The sequence below is a fragment of the Cervus canadensis genome, chromosome 1, assembly GCF_019320065.1.
Source record: "Cervus canadensis isolate Bull #8, Minnesota chromosome 1, ASM1932006v1, whole genome shotgun sequence".
NCBI lineage: Eukaryota > Metazoa > Chordata > Mammalia > Artiodactyla > Cervidae > Cervus > Cervus canadensis.
Window position 1 is genome coordinate 12,402,544 of NC_057386.1, and position 18,847 is coordinate 12,421,390.

Genomic DNA, 18,847 nt, shown 5'->3' on the forward strand with positions numbered 1-18,847 from the left:
TTAAGATAGTGGCACATGGCATCTTTAGATAGTGGCATGTGGGATCTAGATCCCTGACCAAGAGTTGAACCTGAGCCTCCTACACTGGGGGCATGGAGTCTTAGCCACTGGACCCCCAGGGAAGTCCTGAACCTAGCTCTTGAAGGGAGCATGGGCCCACTCCCCTAATTTACAGATGGGAAAACTGAGTCCCAGAGGGGCAGGACTTGCCCAATGACATGCTGCTGAGTGGTCAAGAGCGGGGACCAGAAGTCAGCAGGTAACAGGTGAACACCTGCTGTCCTTGGCTCAATAGGGCGGTCTGCCTTTCCTCGGGACCCTGGGAGATGGGGGTGCTGTGTTCCTTGTCTCTGCCTCCCCATCTGGGTTCCAGCTGCAGGTCCTGGTACCCTCCACAAGAGCTGTTGAGATCACATCCCAAGCTGTCCATCCCAAACCCAGCATGTCCCAGTGACTCCCTGCTCCAGTGACACACACCCCACAGCCAGACAGAACCACCTCTTCTGTTCTTCCATTATTTCATCTATGTAGACATAATAGTGCTGTCAGGGGTTTAAGCAACCACATACACCCGTCTGTACTTTATAAATGTGGGGTAACACATATACTCTGCACCAGCTTGTATCCTTATGGCATCTTGCAAAGGTCCTAGCATGATGTTTCACTCTTCATGGGATCTTTTTAATGCCTGCTGCATGTGCACCCCATAATCGATAGAGCAGCTCTCTTATTTGGACATCTAGGTAGTTTTTCAGAGGCTGATTTTGTTATTGGAAGCAACACTGCCATGGCTATCACTGTAATCTTGTTTCTGTGACCAAAGATCATGTCCCCAAGACTCAATTCCTGCTAAAAGGAACATCACTACTTAAAGACATTTTAATCTTGGCAAACCCAGTGGATGAAGGGCTTTCTCATTTCAGTTGGTGGGCAGCATGGTCTACCAGTTCTTGGCACCAGGTCCAGGAGGACACAGCTACAGTTCACACCCATGCTGGGTGCACCTGTTTCCCCAAGGTCAGTTCCCCAATTCCCATCACACCCCAACACGAACGCACATTGGGAGCAGCCCAGTTAAGAGCCCAGCAGTTCTGTTAAAACTTTCAGATCACTGCTCCCCTTCCTCTGTTCCCAGCTCACCCTGTGGTGGAGGCCAGCAAGGCTGGGAGGGCTCCGGTTGATTTGCACCTTCTCAGCCATAACAGGAACTGCAGTGAGTTTGTGTCCCCTGGCCCCTCCCTCCTTCCTGAAAATCTCACACAGAATCCTTTAGGCTGCAGAAATCCTCAGCGACGCCAGAGAAGGTGTCAGGCAAGCCTCCCCGCCTCGACTCTGAACTGGCTGAGAAATAGACACTGGAGTTGGAAAGGGGAGGAAAGAAGTCCTTTATTTCTGGCAAGACTTGACTGGGGTCAGAGTTCAGGTCCCAGCCCCCCAGTTGACCACTGCCCCAAGGCAAGTCTATCCTTCAGAGCAGCCTCTTCTGCCATGCAAGGGCCAGGGTAGCCATGGGACAGAGAAGTTTCCTTCCTGGTGGTTCCAAGTTGCCAGGAGCAGCCTCAAGGGTGGGAGGCAGGCAAGGAGGGCTTCCTGGAGGAGGCTGTAGGAGCCTGACTACTGTGGGAAGCTGCCTGTGTGTTCGTTCTGGGTGGATGATCGGCCCAGGGCTCTGCTGGACAGAGGCAGGCCTGGGGTCCTGCCGTGCTCACTGGTACTGGTTGGGGATGGACATGGTGTTACAGCGGCTGTGGGACATGTCCTCATAGATCACGTACACTGGGCTCTTATCCTTCGCACAGCAGAGTTTCTGGATCTGAAAGAAAGCCTGCTGTCTACCCACTGGGGCAGCTCGCTCAGGAGCATCCTCTGTCTTCAAGGCATTTCCCCTCAGGAAGCTTTTATAATAGATTTGGGGGCCTGCATGAAGCCGTTTCAGGAGTGTCCTCGGCCAGCCCCTCGGTTCTCCAGCGCTGCCCAGGCCTGGGTGAGGTGGGCAGAGGCAGGGCCTCAGGGGCAGCAGTGGGGAGGTGGAAGGTGGAATTGACCTTGCACCCTGGCCCTGGACAGGGAGGGGGGCCTGGCTCTCTGGGAATGTAGAGCTGGAGGTGCTGGGCGGAGGCGGGGGTGAAAGCTGAAGGACCAGGGATGAGTTGACCACTTCCTGGCCCCTGTTTCTGTTGGCCCCTCTTCTCCCACCTCCAGCACACGATTGCACGTGGTTTTCACATGCTCACAGGCCTCACTCATGCACGCATGCACACATATGTACATGCATGCACACTTTCACAGTCACATGCAGCATGCTCATGTTCTCTGAAAGGATCTCTCTGGAACCCTCTGTAAAAGTATTAGACACTCAGTCATGTCCACCTCTTTGCAACTGTAGGGACTGTAGCCTACCAGGCTCCGCCATCCATGTGGATTCTCCAGGCAAGAATACTGGAGTGGGTAGCCATTCCCTTCTCCAGGGGACATTCCTGATCCAGAGATCAAACTCGGGTCTGCTGCACCCTCTGAGCCAGACTGAACCTCACTAATCCCCCTTAAAAAGCTGACCAGGACCTGTGTTCCTGGCACCACAACCATCCCTGCAGGTGGTTCCAGTTCTTGGGCTTCCTCTCACCTTGGGCCTCACCATCCAAACCCTCTAAGTTCCCAGGGCCTCTGACAGAAGGAGTGAGTGGGTGCTGGAGTTTCCCATGTGGCCAGATCCCTGAGGCTTATCCACTTGCCTTCCCATCATGCTCTCTGAGAGGAGTAGGCTTCTAGGGACCCTGGTGACACCCGAGGGTCCATACTGACCTGTGTTCTTCTCAGCACACACACTGCTCCCAGTCCCAGCCCGACGAGGAAGAAGCCCACAGCCAGGGCCGTGGGGAAGGCAAAGTGTATCAGCCAAGACTCCTGGCATGTGTTCACTGCCTGGGGCAGTTGGTCTGGGAAGAAGGAACAGAGACAGGCATTCGACAGGTGAGGGAGTCCCTGGGAACCTCTGCGGTTCAGGGCAGGGTGGGACTTTGGAGTGTGTATGGGGGTTGGGGTGGGGGGAATCCAGGAGGCTTCCTAGAGGAGTCAGGCTCATGTTGGAAGGAGTAACTCAAGCAAACTTAGAGGGAAGGTTCCCAGACAGGGGCAGATGGAGCCCATGCTGGCGAGTGGCAGGTGGAGAGGTCCCAGGGCTGGCACACTCCTTACCTGTCACCATGACCAAGGTGCCAGGACCAAAGATCTTATCATCCATGATGGCCACGCAGGTGTAGCCACCGGTGTCAGCCAACTGCAGGTGGTACAAGCTGACGGTCAGGTTGTGTTGCAGCCCCGAGAAGGCAATGCGGCCCTGGAACCGCGGGTCCACGGTGGGCTCCAACCCATCTTCATAGTAAATCACATCGCTGTTGCTTGGCCACGTTTGTTTCAGGTAGATGCCATGCAGGGTCCCCGGGGTGGAGCAGGTGATGTTGACGGAGTCCCCCTCTAAAGCGATCATTTTGCTGGGGGACTGCCACACCTCTGCAAGGAGGACCCACCACCATCACCACTGGCCTGGCCAGAAGGGCAGGAACCCATCTCTGTGCAGGGGATGGTGGCAGGGCAGAGGTGCCCAGGGACAGTCCACTGTTGACATGTCACCAAGGATGAGGCAACTTTTGGAAGCCTTGAAGCAAGCGACACATGATGCCAGCACCCTGGGCTGACCTCAAGTTCCAGAGAGATCCCAGAGGGCCAGGCCACCTGTGACCTCTCCCCACCCCAAAGGTCAGGGGAAGTTGAAGGTAGGGCCTCTTCCTTCCAAAGCACTCAGACCTCCAACCACTCTTCCCGGTTCTACACCTTCTCCCCCTCTTAAATGGCAGGTCCCGCAAGAGCCAGGGGCACTGTCTTCTCTCCCTGTTTCTTTTAACACCAACTGCCTCAGTTTCCCCACCATTTCCAGGCACCCGAAGCCAGTGTCTCCACGGGGTGGGCACATCCTGGCTCATCCCTGAGATACCCCAAAATTTCCCTAGTCTGCCTAGCAGGGCCCAGCAGGGCCAGCTTCCAGGTGCAAACTTAATCCAAACATTGACTTCTCCAGAAACTAAATTCTATAGCTCTTTTGAGGGGGAGGGGGCACCAGAACTGTGCCCATCAAGTTCCCCATCCCACTTTGCGGAACTAAGGTCTCTTTCTCACTGCAGAATTTTGCACAAAAGGCAAGCAGAAGGATGGTGTTTTCTCAGGACAAAGACAGCCTTGATGGTTGTAGGAGAAAATTCAGATAAAGAGAAAGAAGAGTTTCAACCACAGAGACTCTGCACCCAGACATCAGCAACATCTTGATACCTATGGTTTTGGGTCCAAGTGTCCAAGGCTGGACCTGACCCCCGGCAGAGACTGCTGGGGCCCCAGGGGAAGGTCTCCTCAAAGTCACCGGAGATCACCCCCTTCCCCGGAAAGAGAGTCTGAGGTGGGGAGGGGAGGGCTGAGTGGAAGCGCTAAGCTTGCTGGGGGGTGTGGTGGGGACGGGGTAATGGAGAGTCGGGAAGCCTTACCTCGGGAGGCCTGGAGTAAGGGGAGCAGCAGCAGCCCCAGGAGCCCAACCATGCTCACTGCAGAAGGAACAGCAGGGGCCCCTCTCACTGAGGTGTCACGGTTCTTCCTGTCTGTGGCGCCCAACGGTGTGCCACCACCTCCTCCCAGGTGCCACTTTCAGGCGCGGTGGGGGCAAGATGGAGCCGGAGGTAGGCAGGGGGACTGCACACAGTGACGGGCGGTTGAGCCCTCCAGGAAGGCTTGCTGGAGGTGGTACCATGCGTGAGGGGGCGTGCTGTAGGTGAGGCTGGGAGGGGCAGTCTCCTCCCCAGCTCTTAAGTCTGAGGGCTCACATGTAGATCTGCGATCATGGCCCTCTGCCCCGGTGGCACACCAGGGAGAGGAGAAAGGAGGGCAAGAATGGGCAGGGGCAGGACCAGGAGAAAGACAAGGGGGTCCCCAGGTGAGGGTGGGGGTCAGGTTACAGATGCTCTGGTCTTCTGGTTCACTTTCTGCTGGGACCTGATTTATGTCCAGAAACTTGGAGTATCAAGTCAGTCACCACTGCAGCTGGGGGCTGGGTGTGGTCTTAGGGAAAGGCCCGGGGCTTGTGCCCAGGTCGTGGCTGCCCAAGTGGCTCACGAGTCTCCTTCCTGTGGGTGCCAGGGCTGGAGACCGCTCAGCTGGGCTACCATCCAGTGTGTTGGTGCACCAGGGTCCTGGTGAGCAGCCCCCAGGCCAGAGGGAGACCCATGCCTGGACCCTGACCCCGAGGGCTCAGAAGTCCTTGAAGAAGAGACAGACTCTGGGCAACCAGGAAGAGGAAGACATTTCTCTGTCCTGGGGTCCTTGGGCTAGAGGGCCAAGCTTCCAGTGTCGGCCCCAAAGCCACATGTGGGTGTGCTGGGTGTGTGCACGTGGCTCACGCGTGGGCAGACAGCCCTAAGTTATTTCCTCCCTGGAAAGCCCCTCCTCTGACTGGATGCTCCTGTGCTGATGGCTCGGGGTCCTGGGTGAAGTTTGAGGTGGGGGCAGATTAGGTTTGCTGGGCTGACAGCCCCTGGCGGGGGCTGTCCACCTACCTATAGATATTTCTTGCATGAGCGAGTATCTATTTCAGGGGCAGAATCTTGCCAAAGGCCTAGAGGATCCTAGCAAAATTGTTGGCAGGAAGCAATAAAAGCGTCGGGCCTGTCAAACCCGCCCCATTCCAACCTCATCCTGCCTTTGTTCATCACCAGCACTCCCTGGGCGCCCACACCTGTCAGTGCTGGTGCCAAGGGCAGAGGGTGAAATGGACTAGATGCCCGTGGCCTGGAGACGACTCCAGGGATGGACGAGCAGACCCGCGGCAGGACACACAGCACCTGTTGGGAGAGGGGTGCCCAACCTCAAGGGGCCATAGGAGTAAAGCACTGAGGAGGTGAGAGAGGGTCAGGTGGTCTGTCTGGGAACAGGGCTCCAAGCAGAGGCACCAGCACACACATGGTCCCCAAGGCCAGAGAGAGCCTGGGGTTTCTGAGGGCCTGCAAGAGGGCCAGTGTGGCTGAGGAGGAGCAAGGGGGGCCTGGGGGGAGGGTCTCTAGGGCACTGCAAGGACTCAGAGCTAAACTTCCTTTAGAGAACTCCTTGAATGTACCGATAAGCAACAAGTAGAAAATTAAAATTAGTCAAGGACCCAGACACAGTATTTCTTTCTAGGTTTCCTGCCTTGGGTGTGCAGGGGCTGAATGACTTAATGTGAGCCCGTCCCACGGTGAGAGCAATATTAAAATGACCTTTGAATGACTTTCAAAGCATCAACACCTTTAGTCTGTTTTAGGCAAAATGGAACAGATTTCCACAGCCCCCAAAGCATGGTGGTCCCACGTGCCATGCCCACTGTGTCTTAGGGGCCTGGCCCCGGGGGGTGGAACAAACCCACCATTTCTGGCATGAACCTTTCTTTAACCTGGGAGATGCAAATACAGTCAGTTCTAGACCTGGACTCTGGGTGCCAGCGAAGCTGTTCTGGGATCGTTACCCTCCTTTGAGGACACAGCCACCAGGCAGCATGCATTGTGTGCATCTGAGATTCTCCATGGTAAGGGAGGCCTCCCAGATATCTGGCCTTCTGGATGTATTTGGACTTCTTTTTTTTTTTTTAATATTTATTTACTTGGCTGTGTCGGGTATCATGGGCTCGCTAGTTGTGGCATGTAGGCTTAGCTGCCCCACAGCTCTTGGGATCTTAATTCCCTCACCAGGGATCAAACCTGCGTCTCCTGCATTGCAAGGCGAATCTTTAACCACTGGATCACCAGGGAAGCCCTCGTTGGGACTTTTTAGCTTGTAAGACTCACAGCAGCTTCTTTCAGATTTTTGTTTTCTTCATATAAAGATATATTTCTCAGCTCATTCAATGATTTGCTAGTAGGTTTAGTGTATTCATCTTGAAGATTAGCAGTGTGGATGTTTGCTTTGCAAAGCGCTGAATGTAGTACTTCTAGAAAAACCTTCTTTTATCACCTTATATGTACCTTTTAAGAACACGCTCAATAAACCACCAAACCAGCTCTATCTTTAAAGGAACTTCTCTATGCTGAAAAGAAAAGCCCACAACGAGAAACAAGAAAAGGATGAAATGGGAGGGCTCACCAGTAAAGGCAAACATACAGTAAAAGTAGGAAACCATCCACTCACTCAAACATGATATCAAAAGCAGTAATCGTGAGAGGAGCAGAGTACACATGCAGGATATCTGAAATGCATTGGAAAGGAAGAGATCAGCAACTTAAAACAATCATGTATGTATGTATGCATGTATATATAGACTGCTGTATCAGAGTCTCATGGTTATGGCAAACCAAAAATCTATTAATATCATAGATATACACACAGAAAAGAAAAAGGAATTCAAGTGCAGCACTAAAGATAGTCATCAAATCATAAGAGAACAAAAGAGAAAAGGAAGAAAAAAAGACCTACCGCCACCCACCCACCCCCAAAAGACAATGGATACACTCACAGGAGTTATACAGTTTTTCTTGTAAAGACACCTGGCATATACAGTTTGGGATACGGTTTGATATACATTTGGGAACAGGAAGGGGCAGCAAGTAGGGCAGGTGGCAGAGAGGGGAGCCCCAGGGCTGGGGGAGAACAGAGAGGTTGGACACAGATTCCACCAGCAGCCACCTGTCCAGTCTCCCATCCAGAGGGGCTGCTCTACCCTTTGGGAGTGGTGGAGGAGGCCCCATGCATCATCTCAGGCCACAGATATCCTCATTTCGGTTCCACAGCTGCTGGCAGGAAGGTCCCTCAAACTGGTGCTTATTCATGGTCCAAAGACAAGAGGGTCCAAGAGGGTCTTATTCATAGTCTGAAGACATGATCAGCTGAGGACCCCATACTGGGGCATCTCCCAGGTGACGGCAGCGTGGCACTCCTGCCCAGGGGAGGACCCCAGGCCTGGGTGGGATGGAGGAGGGGGAGGGTCCTGTTAGGTCAAGTGCTTTGGAACTTGAGATTTTTGTACTTTGGGCCCAAGGACCTAATAAGGACCCCTCCTCGGCGTGTGTGTTAGGGAGAGGCCAGGATGTTGCCAAGCTTCCTAGTCCTTGGCCTGGTCTTCCACACAGCGCTTCCACTCTGCATAGTGTGGTGCGCTGGGTATTCCAGGCTCAGAACCCCTTACCTGGGGAGAGAGGGAGGGATGGAGGGAGATGAAGGCCACATGCAGACACCCCTCTGTCTGCAGGTGTATCTGCAGACACATCCACTGCACACACATCTTAGGTTTCCTGGAAGGAGCAGGAAGTCCAGCCCCCATGCCACCCTCCAGGGTGTCCTAGGGACAGTGTGGACTCAGTGGCCTGTCTGGGACTGGGGCATCTGCATTCTGGGCCTGGGACTGTATTTGCTGGCTGGGGTCCTCTGGGGGAGGGGCACTGCTCTCTGGGACCTCAAATGCTCCCCACTCTCTCACTAGTCTCGGTGGGTACAAGGCCATGGGGGCAGAGTGTCTATGCCAGGTCTGAGATGATCCCACGCAAGATCCCCTCCCCAGCCCACTGACCAGGCACAGTGGCCCATACCTGCTGAAGCCTGGAGAGTGGGGAACCATGCCTTCGGCACCAGGCCAACGTGAAGATCAGCAGGATGAAGAGGACGACCAGGGCGAGGATGGGGAAGACCACCTGGATCTGGCTCTTGTCCTCGGGATCAGTCTTGAGACTGCCTAGCTTCATTTCCAGGCCTGCAAGGAGGGGGCGGGACCTCCCTCCTTTGTTCACCTGTGCAGGAGCCCCTGACTCCCTTGGGGCACCCTTGAGGGGGACATCGCCTGTGGTTGGGAAGCACATGGGTAGCAGAGTGGCAGGGGGATGGATGCATGGGATGGGCAGGGCTCCAGGCACAGAGGGTAAGGGTGTCAGAGGAGGGGAGACCCAAGAGGGCTTTCTGTAGGCTCCCCTCCTGTATTGTAGGATGAAGATAGAAACACCCACCTGCGGAAGGTGTGAGGAGCAGGTCTTGCGGCTCTGCCAAAGAGACACAGGGCAGGTTGGCGGGGCCTGCCCAGGGTCTGCCCTGATGCAGCCCCTCCGCCCCAGGTATCAGATGAGCCCTGGATACAGGAGTTCATGAAGGCCTCACTGGGTTCCCCGTCCAGGGCCCGGCTGGGTTGGGGGTGCTCCTCCCACTCTTCCTGGTCCGGGGCAAAGCTGCACCCCTACTTCCTGTCCCCAGGGCTCAGGGTGACTATGACTGCATTAGAACAGGCGAAGGGGGTGGGTGGAGGGATGGTGACTGGGGAAGCTTTGCAGCAAAGGAAGGGGTGGGGTGGGGGGAGAGGAGGTGTGCAGGGAGGGAAGGCACCGGCTCCCTGAGCAGATGGGCAGAGTGACCAGGCCCAGCGCCGGGGCTGCCCTGAGGAGAGGCTCAGAGAGGGCACAGACGTGGGGTGGGTGGGGCAGGGTGGGAGTCCTCTTCAGGCCTCATCTCCGTGGTTCTGGGCACCTCAGGTGGGCAGGAATCACTCCTCCCTAGTTACTTCCCCTCCCCACAGCCAAACAGAGAAGCTATTGGGGTCCACCCCCACCTCAATCGCTCCGCTCACCTGAGACGTTCAGAGTGGTGATTTCAACATTTCTCTGGCGCCCCTTCAGATTCCACTTGTACTGCCCTGCATGGGTGTCCTGGGCTTCTTCAATCACCAGATGCGCCTCACCCTCTCGAATCCAGAGCTGCCATCCATCCTGACTGAAGTTTCCTGGGGCCTTTACGCTGAAGATGAGTTTCCAGGGAGCCATGGGGTTTGCTTGCAGGGAGATGTTGATGTGGGAGAAGGCATTGGAGATGCTGCAGGTCATTGTGGCTGGCTTGCCCCGCAACACAGAAACCACACCCCTGGTGCAGTCGGGGTGATCCCAGTCTGTGTGGGGGACAGTCACACATGTGGATCATGGCTGGACCTCAGGACATCCACTGACTGCCCTTCCTGGGGTCACTGGCACTACCTGGAGCCTGGGCCCCTCCTGGCCTGATCTAGGTCTCTCCTGCCACACCCGGCTTGCCCCTGCTGCCTCCCCCAACCCCCTGCAGAGTTGGGACCATGCAACTTACTTCCACTCTGAGCACTCCTGAAGGTGGCCAAGAACAAGAGGACCCAGAGCATCCTGGGAGCGAGGAGAGTGGATGCTGAGGTCAGCATGGCCAGCAGGACGTGGAGGAGTTTTAAGGGGTGCCTCGTCCTCCTTACTGGTTTTTGGGACACTCCCTGGAGGAAGGAAAGCTGATGAGTCAGAGATCCCTTAGGCTCCTTCGGAAGCCTGTGAGGGGCTGCACCCTGGCCAGGGTCCCCAAGCTCCTCCCTCACCACTATGTCCTGACCAGTCTTTATACCTTAATAATGTCTGCAGTGAGACCACTGCCAGACAGATGAGAAACACAGATGAGACAGGAAACAAGTCCCTGGGAGACAAGTTCATTGATATTGCTGGGGGTATCTTGAATTTTATATAAAACATGCAAAGCTCCCTGAGCCGTGTGTTCTGTAGAGACAGGTCGTGACACACAGAATCTTGAGTAACCACTTGAACCTGACAACAACCTAAGACCACCTTGGATGCTCCCAGCCCCTCTTCTGCTTTTGCATTCTGCAGCTTGGCATTTGGGGACATTTGGTCCACTCTCCAGATTTGCTTTTATCAACAAAAAGAGTCTTCCTGTGGAACTCGTGAGTTACAGTCTGGAAAGCTGAACTTTCACTTCCTCTGAAACAAATGCTCATCTCAGGCTTTGGCATCCAGTAAACTGACATTTGGGCTTCCCAGTTGGTGCAGTGGTAAAGAATCTGCCTGCCAATGCAGCAGGACACACAAGAGATGAGGGTTCAATCCCTGGGTCAGGAAGATCCTCTGGAGTAGGACATGGCAACCAACTCCAATAGTCTTTCCTGGGAAATTCCATGGACAGACTTAGACATGACTGAGCAACTCACACTTTCACTTTTCATAATGACAGGTATCCTCCATTAGGTACTACACAGAGGATGAGATGGTTAAATTGTATCACCAACTCAATGGACATGAAGTTGAGCAAACTCAGGAGATAGTGGAGGACAGAGGAGTCTGGCGGGTTACAATCCATGTGGTTACAAAGAATCAGATGCGACTTAGCAACTGAACAACAACAAAAAGTAGCTTCACTGCCTGAAAAATCCTCTGTGTTCCATCTATTCATCCCTCCTTCCCCCCAACTCCTGACAACCACTGATCTTTTTACTGTGTCCAGAGTTTTGCCTTTTCCAGAATGCCATGGAGTTGGTACCCTTTGGTTTTGAATTCAGTGTCTCTGATTTTTTTCCCTCACTTCGGGGGGAATTGGGCAGAAGGGCCTGGAGCAAAGGGAACTGTGGATGTAATCACTTCCAGGAGCTGGGGGCCAGTTGTGACCAGCCCCAGTCCTGACTCCAGGAGACTCTGGGTCAAACAAGGAGAATGAAATGGGGAGGGACAATCTCAGGACCCAGACCCCTGTGACTGGTGCTGCTGTCTCCCGCTTCCCTTGATTTTCTAGACTTGCTTCTATTCCTAATTTATTATCAGAAGGACAGCCTTCTTTTCTCACATATGTACAACATCTGTAGTTGAAGAAGAAAGAAGTCACCTGAGAGACACATGTATGTGATTTTACATATGTGGAATCAGGTTAGATAACCCACTACTTGTTTCTCTCTTCTCTCCCTCTGTACTGTATGTACTAGGGTGAATGTTGTTGTTTAGTCGCTAAGTCGTGCCTGACTCTTTGCAACTCAATGTACTGCGCCCCACCAGACCCTTTCCCTTGCAAGAATATTGGAGTGGGCTGCCATTTCCTTCTCTAGGGGATCTTCCCGACTCAGGGATCGAACTCACATCTCCTGCATTGGCAGGCAGATTCTTTACCACTGAGCCAACAGGGAAGGCTGCAAGGTGGCCCCAAAACACATGTCCACCCAGAACCTGTGAAGGTGACCTTACTTGGAAACAGAGCCTTTGCAGTCATAAAGAAAGAGGAGGTCGTATTAGAGCAGCGTGGGCCCCAATCTAATGTGACTGGCTTTCTTATAAGAAGAGACAAATCTATAAGAAAGAGACACAGGGAGAGGCCCGGAGCTGACAGAGGCACAGGCTGGAGGGATGTGGCCACAAGCCAAGGGACACCAGAGCCACCAGAAGCTGGAAGAGACAAGGAAGGATATTTCCCTGCAGCTGGGCTGACACCTTGATTTTGGAATCCGGCCTCCAAACTGGAGGAGGGCAAACGTTGGTTTTTTTGATTCCTTGTTTGTGGTCCTTGGTCACGGCTGCCCCAGGACACTCACACTGTCCCCTCCCTCTTTCCCCAGACCTCAGCTTTCCCCTCACTGGAATGATCAGGCACAAACCCCAGACACTGGAGGGAGTGTTCTGCGGTCATGTTCTGTCCATTTCTCTGCGTCTGGTTCTCACTTTGTAGTGTGTTGCTGGTGAGGTCTGCCTCCCCGGATCCTGAAAGCTTGACTTCAGTGGCTGCAAGGATTCCCTTTGTCTTAGCTTGTGAGCAGCCCAGGCCCCTTGGCTCCCAGCTCTGCCTCTTCCTGGTGACACCTGGGGCTGTGGAGGGGCTGACCAGCTCATCCTGGTTCTGGCCCTTCGGGTTTCCACATTGTCACTGCCTTTGCAAACGCTTCGCTCATCCTCCTGGGACTGTCTGTCTTCTCCTTACAGGTTTATAAGACTTTCACCCCTTAAAGAAACAAACTGCCTTCCAGGGTAAGTACGTTTCCATCACCATTTCTCCCTGGATCGTCTCTGGAATAAAGACTCCATGTGTCTATATCATCCTGTCTGTCTTTTCCTTGAAGGCTTCAGGGTTTTCTTTTAAAGTAGCTTTTGTTTGTTTGTTTAAAGTATCCTTTTTAAAAGGCTTCCCAGATGGTGGAATATCCATCATGGTCAAGTTTTGTCTGTTTTTATGCTCAAATCTTGAATATTCCTCAAGGTCTGTTTGCAAGTGGCATGTCACAGGTTTAATTTTGCTTCCTTTCCTGGAGGACAAGTGGTGCCTGGGGCACTGAAGAGTGAAGCTCCCTGTCCCCCTGGCCAAGGCACCCCCACCATCTGGGGCTCTTCAGGCCCTGCCAGGCCACGTGGTACAGTTACTATGCTGCCCATCGTGTGTTTTCACCCCTGGGAAGGCAGGTTCTCTCTGTGGCTGTTTATCTTTCCTTTGACATTCATTTTTCACAAGAACATTAACACAGTTTTAATCAATTTTTTTTTTTTTAGAACCAAGAATTTGGTGATTGAGTGAAGAGAGACAGCTGCCCTGATCCTGCCACAACCTGCTCAGCATAATGCAAGAGAGGCTGAGATTTCACAGGTGGACACAATCCAGTAGCTTTCAGCAATTGCCAGGATGGGGCATAAATAGCTCATCACTATTACTTGCTGCTGAGAACCTCATGTGATGGAAGGTTCTAGTAAGAGATGTTGCAACTTCCTGTGCTGGGGCTTTTCCTGGGGCCTCTGATGAGATCTGCTGAATTCTTTTGCTGAGTATTTTTTTATAAAATAACTTTCCTTAAATTGGGTATTTCTCATAAACAGAATGGTGCCCAGTACCCATAGGGCCCAAAGGCATCCTTGCTGGTGGTCGACTCCTGGGCCCCTAGCCAGAGCCCTCGGGGCTGCCTGGAGGGAGACGCTTGCCCAGGGGTGTCCTACCCTGAGCCTGCCTGAGCAGGCAGGAGATTCATCTTGTGTGCTCTTCTCTGGCCACTGACCCGTCCTGGAGGAAGCCTTGGGTAGGAACCCGAGCGTTTCCAGTCTCCTCAAGGTCTCCCCTCGGACCCCAGCCACTCTGCTGCTTCCACTGACTTTGGAACAGCCTTTGGCCCCCCTGTTCCCCATCCAATGTGGGCCTTGGTGTCCCATCGATGTGGAGGCAGGCCAAGTCTCCCCAGGCTGAAGAATCCCTTCCCAGGGAGAACTGCCCACTGGCCCCCAAGGCTGGAGCAGGCAGGTGTCCTCAGGGTCACATGGAGGGTTCACCCCCCCAGGGAACCAAAGGAAGAGTACCACCTAAGCCTGTGCTCTGAGAGCAGTGATCCCTCACTGTGTGAGAGGGGGAGCCTCCTGCTGGTGACCTGGCATCATCACCGAATGCCCAGTGAGACCAGGAGACTTAGTGGGAAGGGCAGGTGTGTTCTTTCTGGGATGGAGATAGCCAGGGGACTATAGTATCCAGAAGGAACCTCACCCCCTCAAAACCTTTCCTCATCACGTTTTCCTGACCATTGTCCAGCTTTTACCCTTTCCATAAATTTAGGAGTCGTGTTTCAAGTTCCTAGTACACTTTCTGGGATGTTGAGTGAAAAGTGAAAGTGAAAGTCACTCAGTCCTATTTACTGTTTGTGACCCCATGGACTGTAGTCCTCCAGGGTCCTCTGTCCATGGGATTTTCCAGGAAAGAATACTGGAGTAGGTTGCCCTTCCCTTCTCCAGGGGATTTTCCCAACCCAGAGATCAAACCTGAGTCTCCCGCCTAGGAGGCAGATTCTCTGAGCCACCAGGATGTTGACTGAAAATAAATGAGTGAGGGGGTTCCTTCACAGTCCTGAACCATGCAGGGTCTCACTCCATGTGGAGCCAGGACAAGCTAGCCTGGCGAAGCCACTGCCTCTTCAGAAGCTTCCAGGATCCAATCCCACTCCCTGGGAGAACACCCTGTCACGTGCACACAGCACACACACACACACACATACACACACACACACACACACACACACACAGTGCCGTGGGGAGGGCCCCTAGGGCCTCCCACATGCTCTGCCTACAATAGGTGCTCAATCCCTGCAGTCCTGCTCAGAATTCCCTGCAGGGCCGATGTCACATGAGGGGTGCGGTTAGTCCCCTCCAATGAGCTCTGGGCAGGTGCCTCAGCAGAGCTGAATGAGTCAAAGGTCAACCTTGGTCTGCACCTGGCCCAGGTGACATGGAGAGTGGGTGATCTCAGCAAAGGGTGTTTTTGTAACACGCTGACCTGTCCAACTGGATTCTGGAGGGAGCGTGTGTGTTGATCAGTAAAAGGAAAGCAAAAGGACGCAGCAGGTTGAAGTCCAGAGACCGGCTGGGAGGGCAGCTGGTGTCTTCCAGCAGCGAGGGCATGGCCCCCTGAGAAAGGCGTGTGGGGTTCCTTGAGCCTAAGTCAGGCCCACCCAACCACACTCTGCCCTCAGTTTCTCATATTCTGTCTACCTGCCAGGGAAACACCCCAGAGAGCCTGTCTCGCCAGCCTCCCTGCCCCCACCTCTGTGGTTTTCACAGCACTATGTATCCCTATGTCCTACAAATTCGTTCTTCCCTGGTAGCTCAGCTGGTAAAGAATCCGCCTGCAACGTAGGAGACCCCAGTTCGATTCCTGGGTCGGGAAGATCCCCTGGAGAAAGGATAGAATACCCACTCCAGTATTCTTGGGCTTCCCTGGTGGATCAGACGGTAAAGAATCTGCCTGCAACATGGGAGACCTGGGTTTGATCCATGGGTCTGGAAGATTCCCTGGAGGAGGGCATGGCAACCCACTCCAGTATTCTTGCCTGGAGAATCCCATGGATGCAAGAGCCTGGTGGGCTACAGTCCATGGGGTCACAAAGAGTCAGCTACGACTGAGCGACTAACATTTCACTTTTCACATACCCCTATGTCCTATAAATTATTTTACATTGACTCATTTTTTAAACATTAATATCTGTTTTAGCTTCCTTAAATACCCATTTGTAGTCACTAGATGTGTTGTTTATAGGTATGTTCTCACAGGTAATGAAATGACCAGAAGAGTATGAAACCAGGAAGTGTCACAGACTTTCTACCAACACTTGGAGTCCCCTGAGGGAGAATGCCTGTGCAAAGGTGACCCCTGGCCATCTTCTGTCATGTTGCCCAAGGTTGCTGAAGCTGTGAGCTCCCAGACGGGCACTGGTTGGGCCTCCCTGCTGCTCTTCCCGCTGCCCCTAAACGTCCAGTCTTCTCTGAGCCTTCCCCAGGCCATGGCGGGGCTCTGCTCACACACTAACCTCTCAGTCCAACTTCATGCGCTCCCTGACGTTCTCCTCACCGGGAAAGCCCTGGAGGATTCCAGAATCTGGACAAGGAAACGCCAGGGTCCCTTCCCACCAGTCTCTGCCCCCAAACTCCATCCACCTTGGGCCTGGCTCCTCATTGTCAGACGACACAGCCTAGGAGCTGGGAAGAACTCCAGGTTGGGGCAGATCCTTGAAACCATAGACAAGTCTCAATGAAACCAAACTGGTACAACGGAGACACAGACTTTTTCCACCTTATAGATAGTGCGGAAGGGCTGTCTGCAAAGAGCTGGACTGGGGATGGAGGAGCTGGACTGGGATGTAGGGGCTGGACTGGGATGGAGGGGCTGGTCTGAAGATGGATGAGCTGGAATGGGGATGGCGGCAGCTGGTCTGGGATGGAGGAACTTGCCTGGGTTGGAGGAGCTGGACTGGGATGGAGAAGCTGGACTGAGGATAGAGGAGCTGGACTGGGATTAAGGAGCTGGTCTGGGGTGGAGGAACTGGACTAGGGATGGGAGGAGCTCCCTGTGTCTTCAGGCACCTTTGATGATTTTATCAGTCTGGGGTCCCACTATTGTCTTATTTTTAAATATAGGTATATTTCATGTAATATTTGCCACATATTTACATTTCAAAATGATTCGTTATCTGAAATTCAGATGGGTTTTTAAGTTTGGCATTTCCACTCCTCTGCCCGAGTCTCTCCTCTTGTCTCTGATGCTGCAAAGGACAGAAAAACGGGAGAGAGAGAGGCCAGGGCACAAGAGGGGAAGATAGGGGTGAGACGGCAGAGGGTCGGGGGTGGAACAGGAAGACTGCATGCATGGGGCAAGACCTGGAGGGGCCCTGAGAATTCTGGAGTTGGGAAAAGTGAGGCAAGAATTCATAATTCTCTCAGATCACTCTCACAGGTGCTGGTATCTGCATATATTAAGCTGGGCACACAGCTGGGGTTTGTGCTGTCACTGGGGACCTGGTCACATTTGGGCGTCAGTGGAACACTTTGCAAAGTGCATGCCATTGCCAGCACTTTGTCCTGCCACAGGACCTTGGGGAAACTGAGGCAGCAGGTGTGTGGACCCGAGGGTTATCGGCTGACCAGGGGCACAGGGGTTCTCGGTCAGCAGGGATCTCCACTCCTGCAGCACCTAGGAGAAGCTGGACCAGCTTTCCCACGCAAAGGCTCACTGGTAACTTGCTATGTACCAGGATATTTACATGGGAAGGTGAGCACCCTGCTCTCCAGGCAGGCCTTTCACCAACAATGTGAAGGGAGGCGACCAACCACCTTCAGAAGACAGCGGAAACGGAGCCCCAACCCTGGCTCAGAGGGAAGAGATGGCCCAGTCCCGGGTGCCTTTGTGGTGTCCTGCCCCAGCGGCTATGGCCAAGAGGGATCCCTACTGGGCAGTAAGAAGCTCCTCCGGGCCTGGGGCTGAGTCTGTAAACCTTGCGGCCTCACACCTGCCATCAGTACCTGCCATCCCATCAGCTGGGCTACTTCTCACTCTTTCACAAGGCACTTCCTCTGAGAATCCTCCCCCTCCTTGCACCTTCTGGATGCACCCTCCGGGGGCGGGAGGAAGGGGGGGGCCCTGTACTCCCCATCACCTTCTCTATTTAATCCCAGGATAAGGGCCTCCCAGGGGCTCTGGCTCCTTAGGCACTGGGAGTGAAAAGTTGCTTTCAAATTGCAGATCATTAACCAGTAGTGGGTGGTGAATTGAATTTAGAGATTGCTGCTGCAGCTTAACCAAAAATGAAAGGAGAGCGTAGACAGAGGCAATGGATGCCAGTCTCCCCCAACCTTAGCAGAAGTCTCAGAGGTTTCGCTCTGTTTTAATGAGTGTTTGTGAGTGAATGAGCTGTGTGTACATGTGTGCCCCATGTGAATGCACACAAGTGTGTATGCGCATGAAAGTGCGCGTGTGGGCAAGTATGACAGCAGCAGTGTTGGCCTGGACGTGAAAGTGTTTCGCCCCACATGTGGTCCGGGGCAGCAGGGGCTCTGTGTGGATGGGTGGACGTCTGGGAGCTCAAGATGCCAACTCTCTGCTCCAGAGAGGGGCAGAGCCAAGCCTGGGGCCGCCCTGCAGAGACGCAGTTCTCCACCAGGACTGCGAAGTCTTTGTCTTTTTCTCTCCCTCAGCGGAGGCGCAGAGCGCGGAGCCCGAGAGCTCAGCGCCCCATCTCCACCAACCCAGCCCCTGTGTGCGCGCGCGGAGCGGACCGACACCAGGAGCCCCGGCCAGCGCCCCTCCAGCTCTCACCTGCGCCCCGGGACCCCGGCGCCTCCACGCCCGCGGCTCCTGCACGCCTCCTGCCCGCCCGCCGTCCGCAGCTGCAGCCTGTCTGTGCGCTGGTCTGCGCGGCTGGACTAAACCCCAATGATGACTCCAGGGCGGAGCCAGGCAAGGAGGAGGCGGGAAGGAGGATTCAGGATCCATGCACGTGAGGTCTGACACCCAGGTCCTACATTCAGGAAGGGACTTCAAGTTATGGGAAGTCACACGAGTTTCAGGAACTGCCCTGAGTTCAGGGAAAAAGATGATGTTCTTGATAGTGAATTCCTTATTATATTTTTATTAGACGCAGGGGATTAGATGATCCTTCAAAAGAAAACGGTAGGTGACAGTTTTCCAGGAGAGTCAGTTCAGGGAGTTCTCCACTTTCAAGCTTCGTCTGAACAGATCCTTATTTGGGGAGCTGGGTGTACTCACGCCCCTGCATGGATCTGGGGAGCTG

At 53.9% G+C, this 18,847-nt stretch overlaps 2 protein-coding genes across 3 annotated transcripts; both read right to left on the bottom strand.

The window, feature by feature from the left end:
- Positions 1 to 1,361: 1,361 nt before the first annotated feature.
- On the bottom strand, positions 1,362 to 4,912 carry CD7 (CD7 molecule). The gene is made up of 4 exons (XM_043464071.1): positions 4,533 to 4,912; positions 3,196 to 3,510; positions 2,803 to 2,936; positions 1,362 to 1,813 (listed from the first exon to the last, which is right to left on the bottom strand). Exons 1-4 carry the CDS (start codon positions 4,582 to 4,584, stop codon positions 1,706 to 1,708), a joined length of 609 nt encoding a protein of 202 aa, XP_043320006.1. The 5' UTR covers positions 4,585 to 4,912; the 3' UTR covers positions 1,362 to 1,705.
- A 2,608-nt stretch (positions 4,913 to 7,520) lies between these two features.
- On the bottom strand, positions 7,521 to 18,525 carry LOC122438843 (secreted and transmembrane protein 1A-like). Of its 2 annotated transcripts, none has more exons than XM_043464050.1 (6): positions 18,373 to 18,525; positions 10,117 to 10,270; positions 9,611 to 9,925; positions 9,000 to 9,032; positions 8,589 to 8,749; positions 7,521 to 7,962 (listed from the first exon to the last, which is right to left on the bottom strand). In XM_043464050.1, exons 2-6 carry the CDS (start codon positions 10,202 to 10,204, stop codon positions 7,867 to 7,869), a joined length of 693 nt encoding a protein of 230 aa, XP_043319985.1. In that variant the 5' UTR covers positions 10,205 to 10,270; positions 18,373 to 18,525; the 3' UTR covers positions 7,521 to 7,866. The 2 variants fall into 2 exon arrangements, with proteins under 2 accessions (XP_043319985.1, XP_043319992.1); XM_043464057.1 differs by having other exon boundaries at positions 7,521 to 8,188.
- Positions 18,526 to 18,847: the final 322 nt, after the last annotated feature.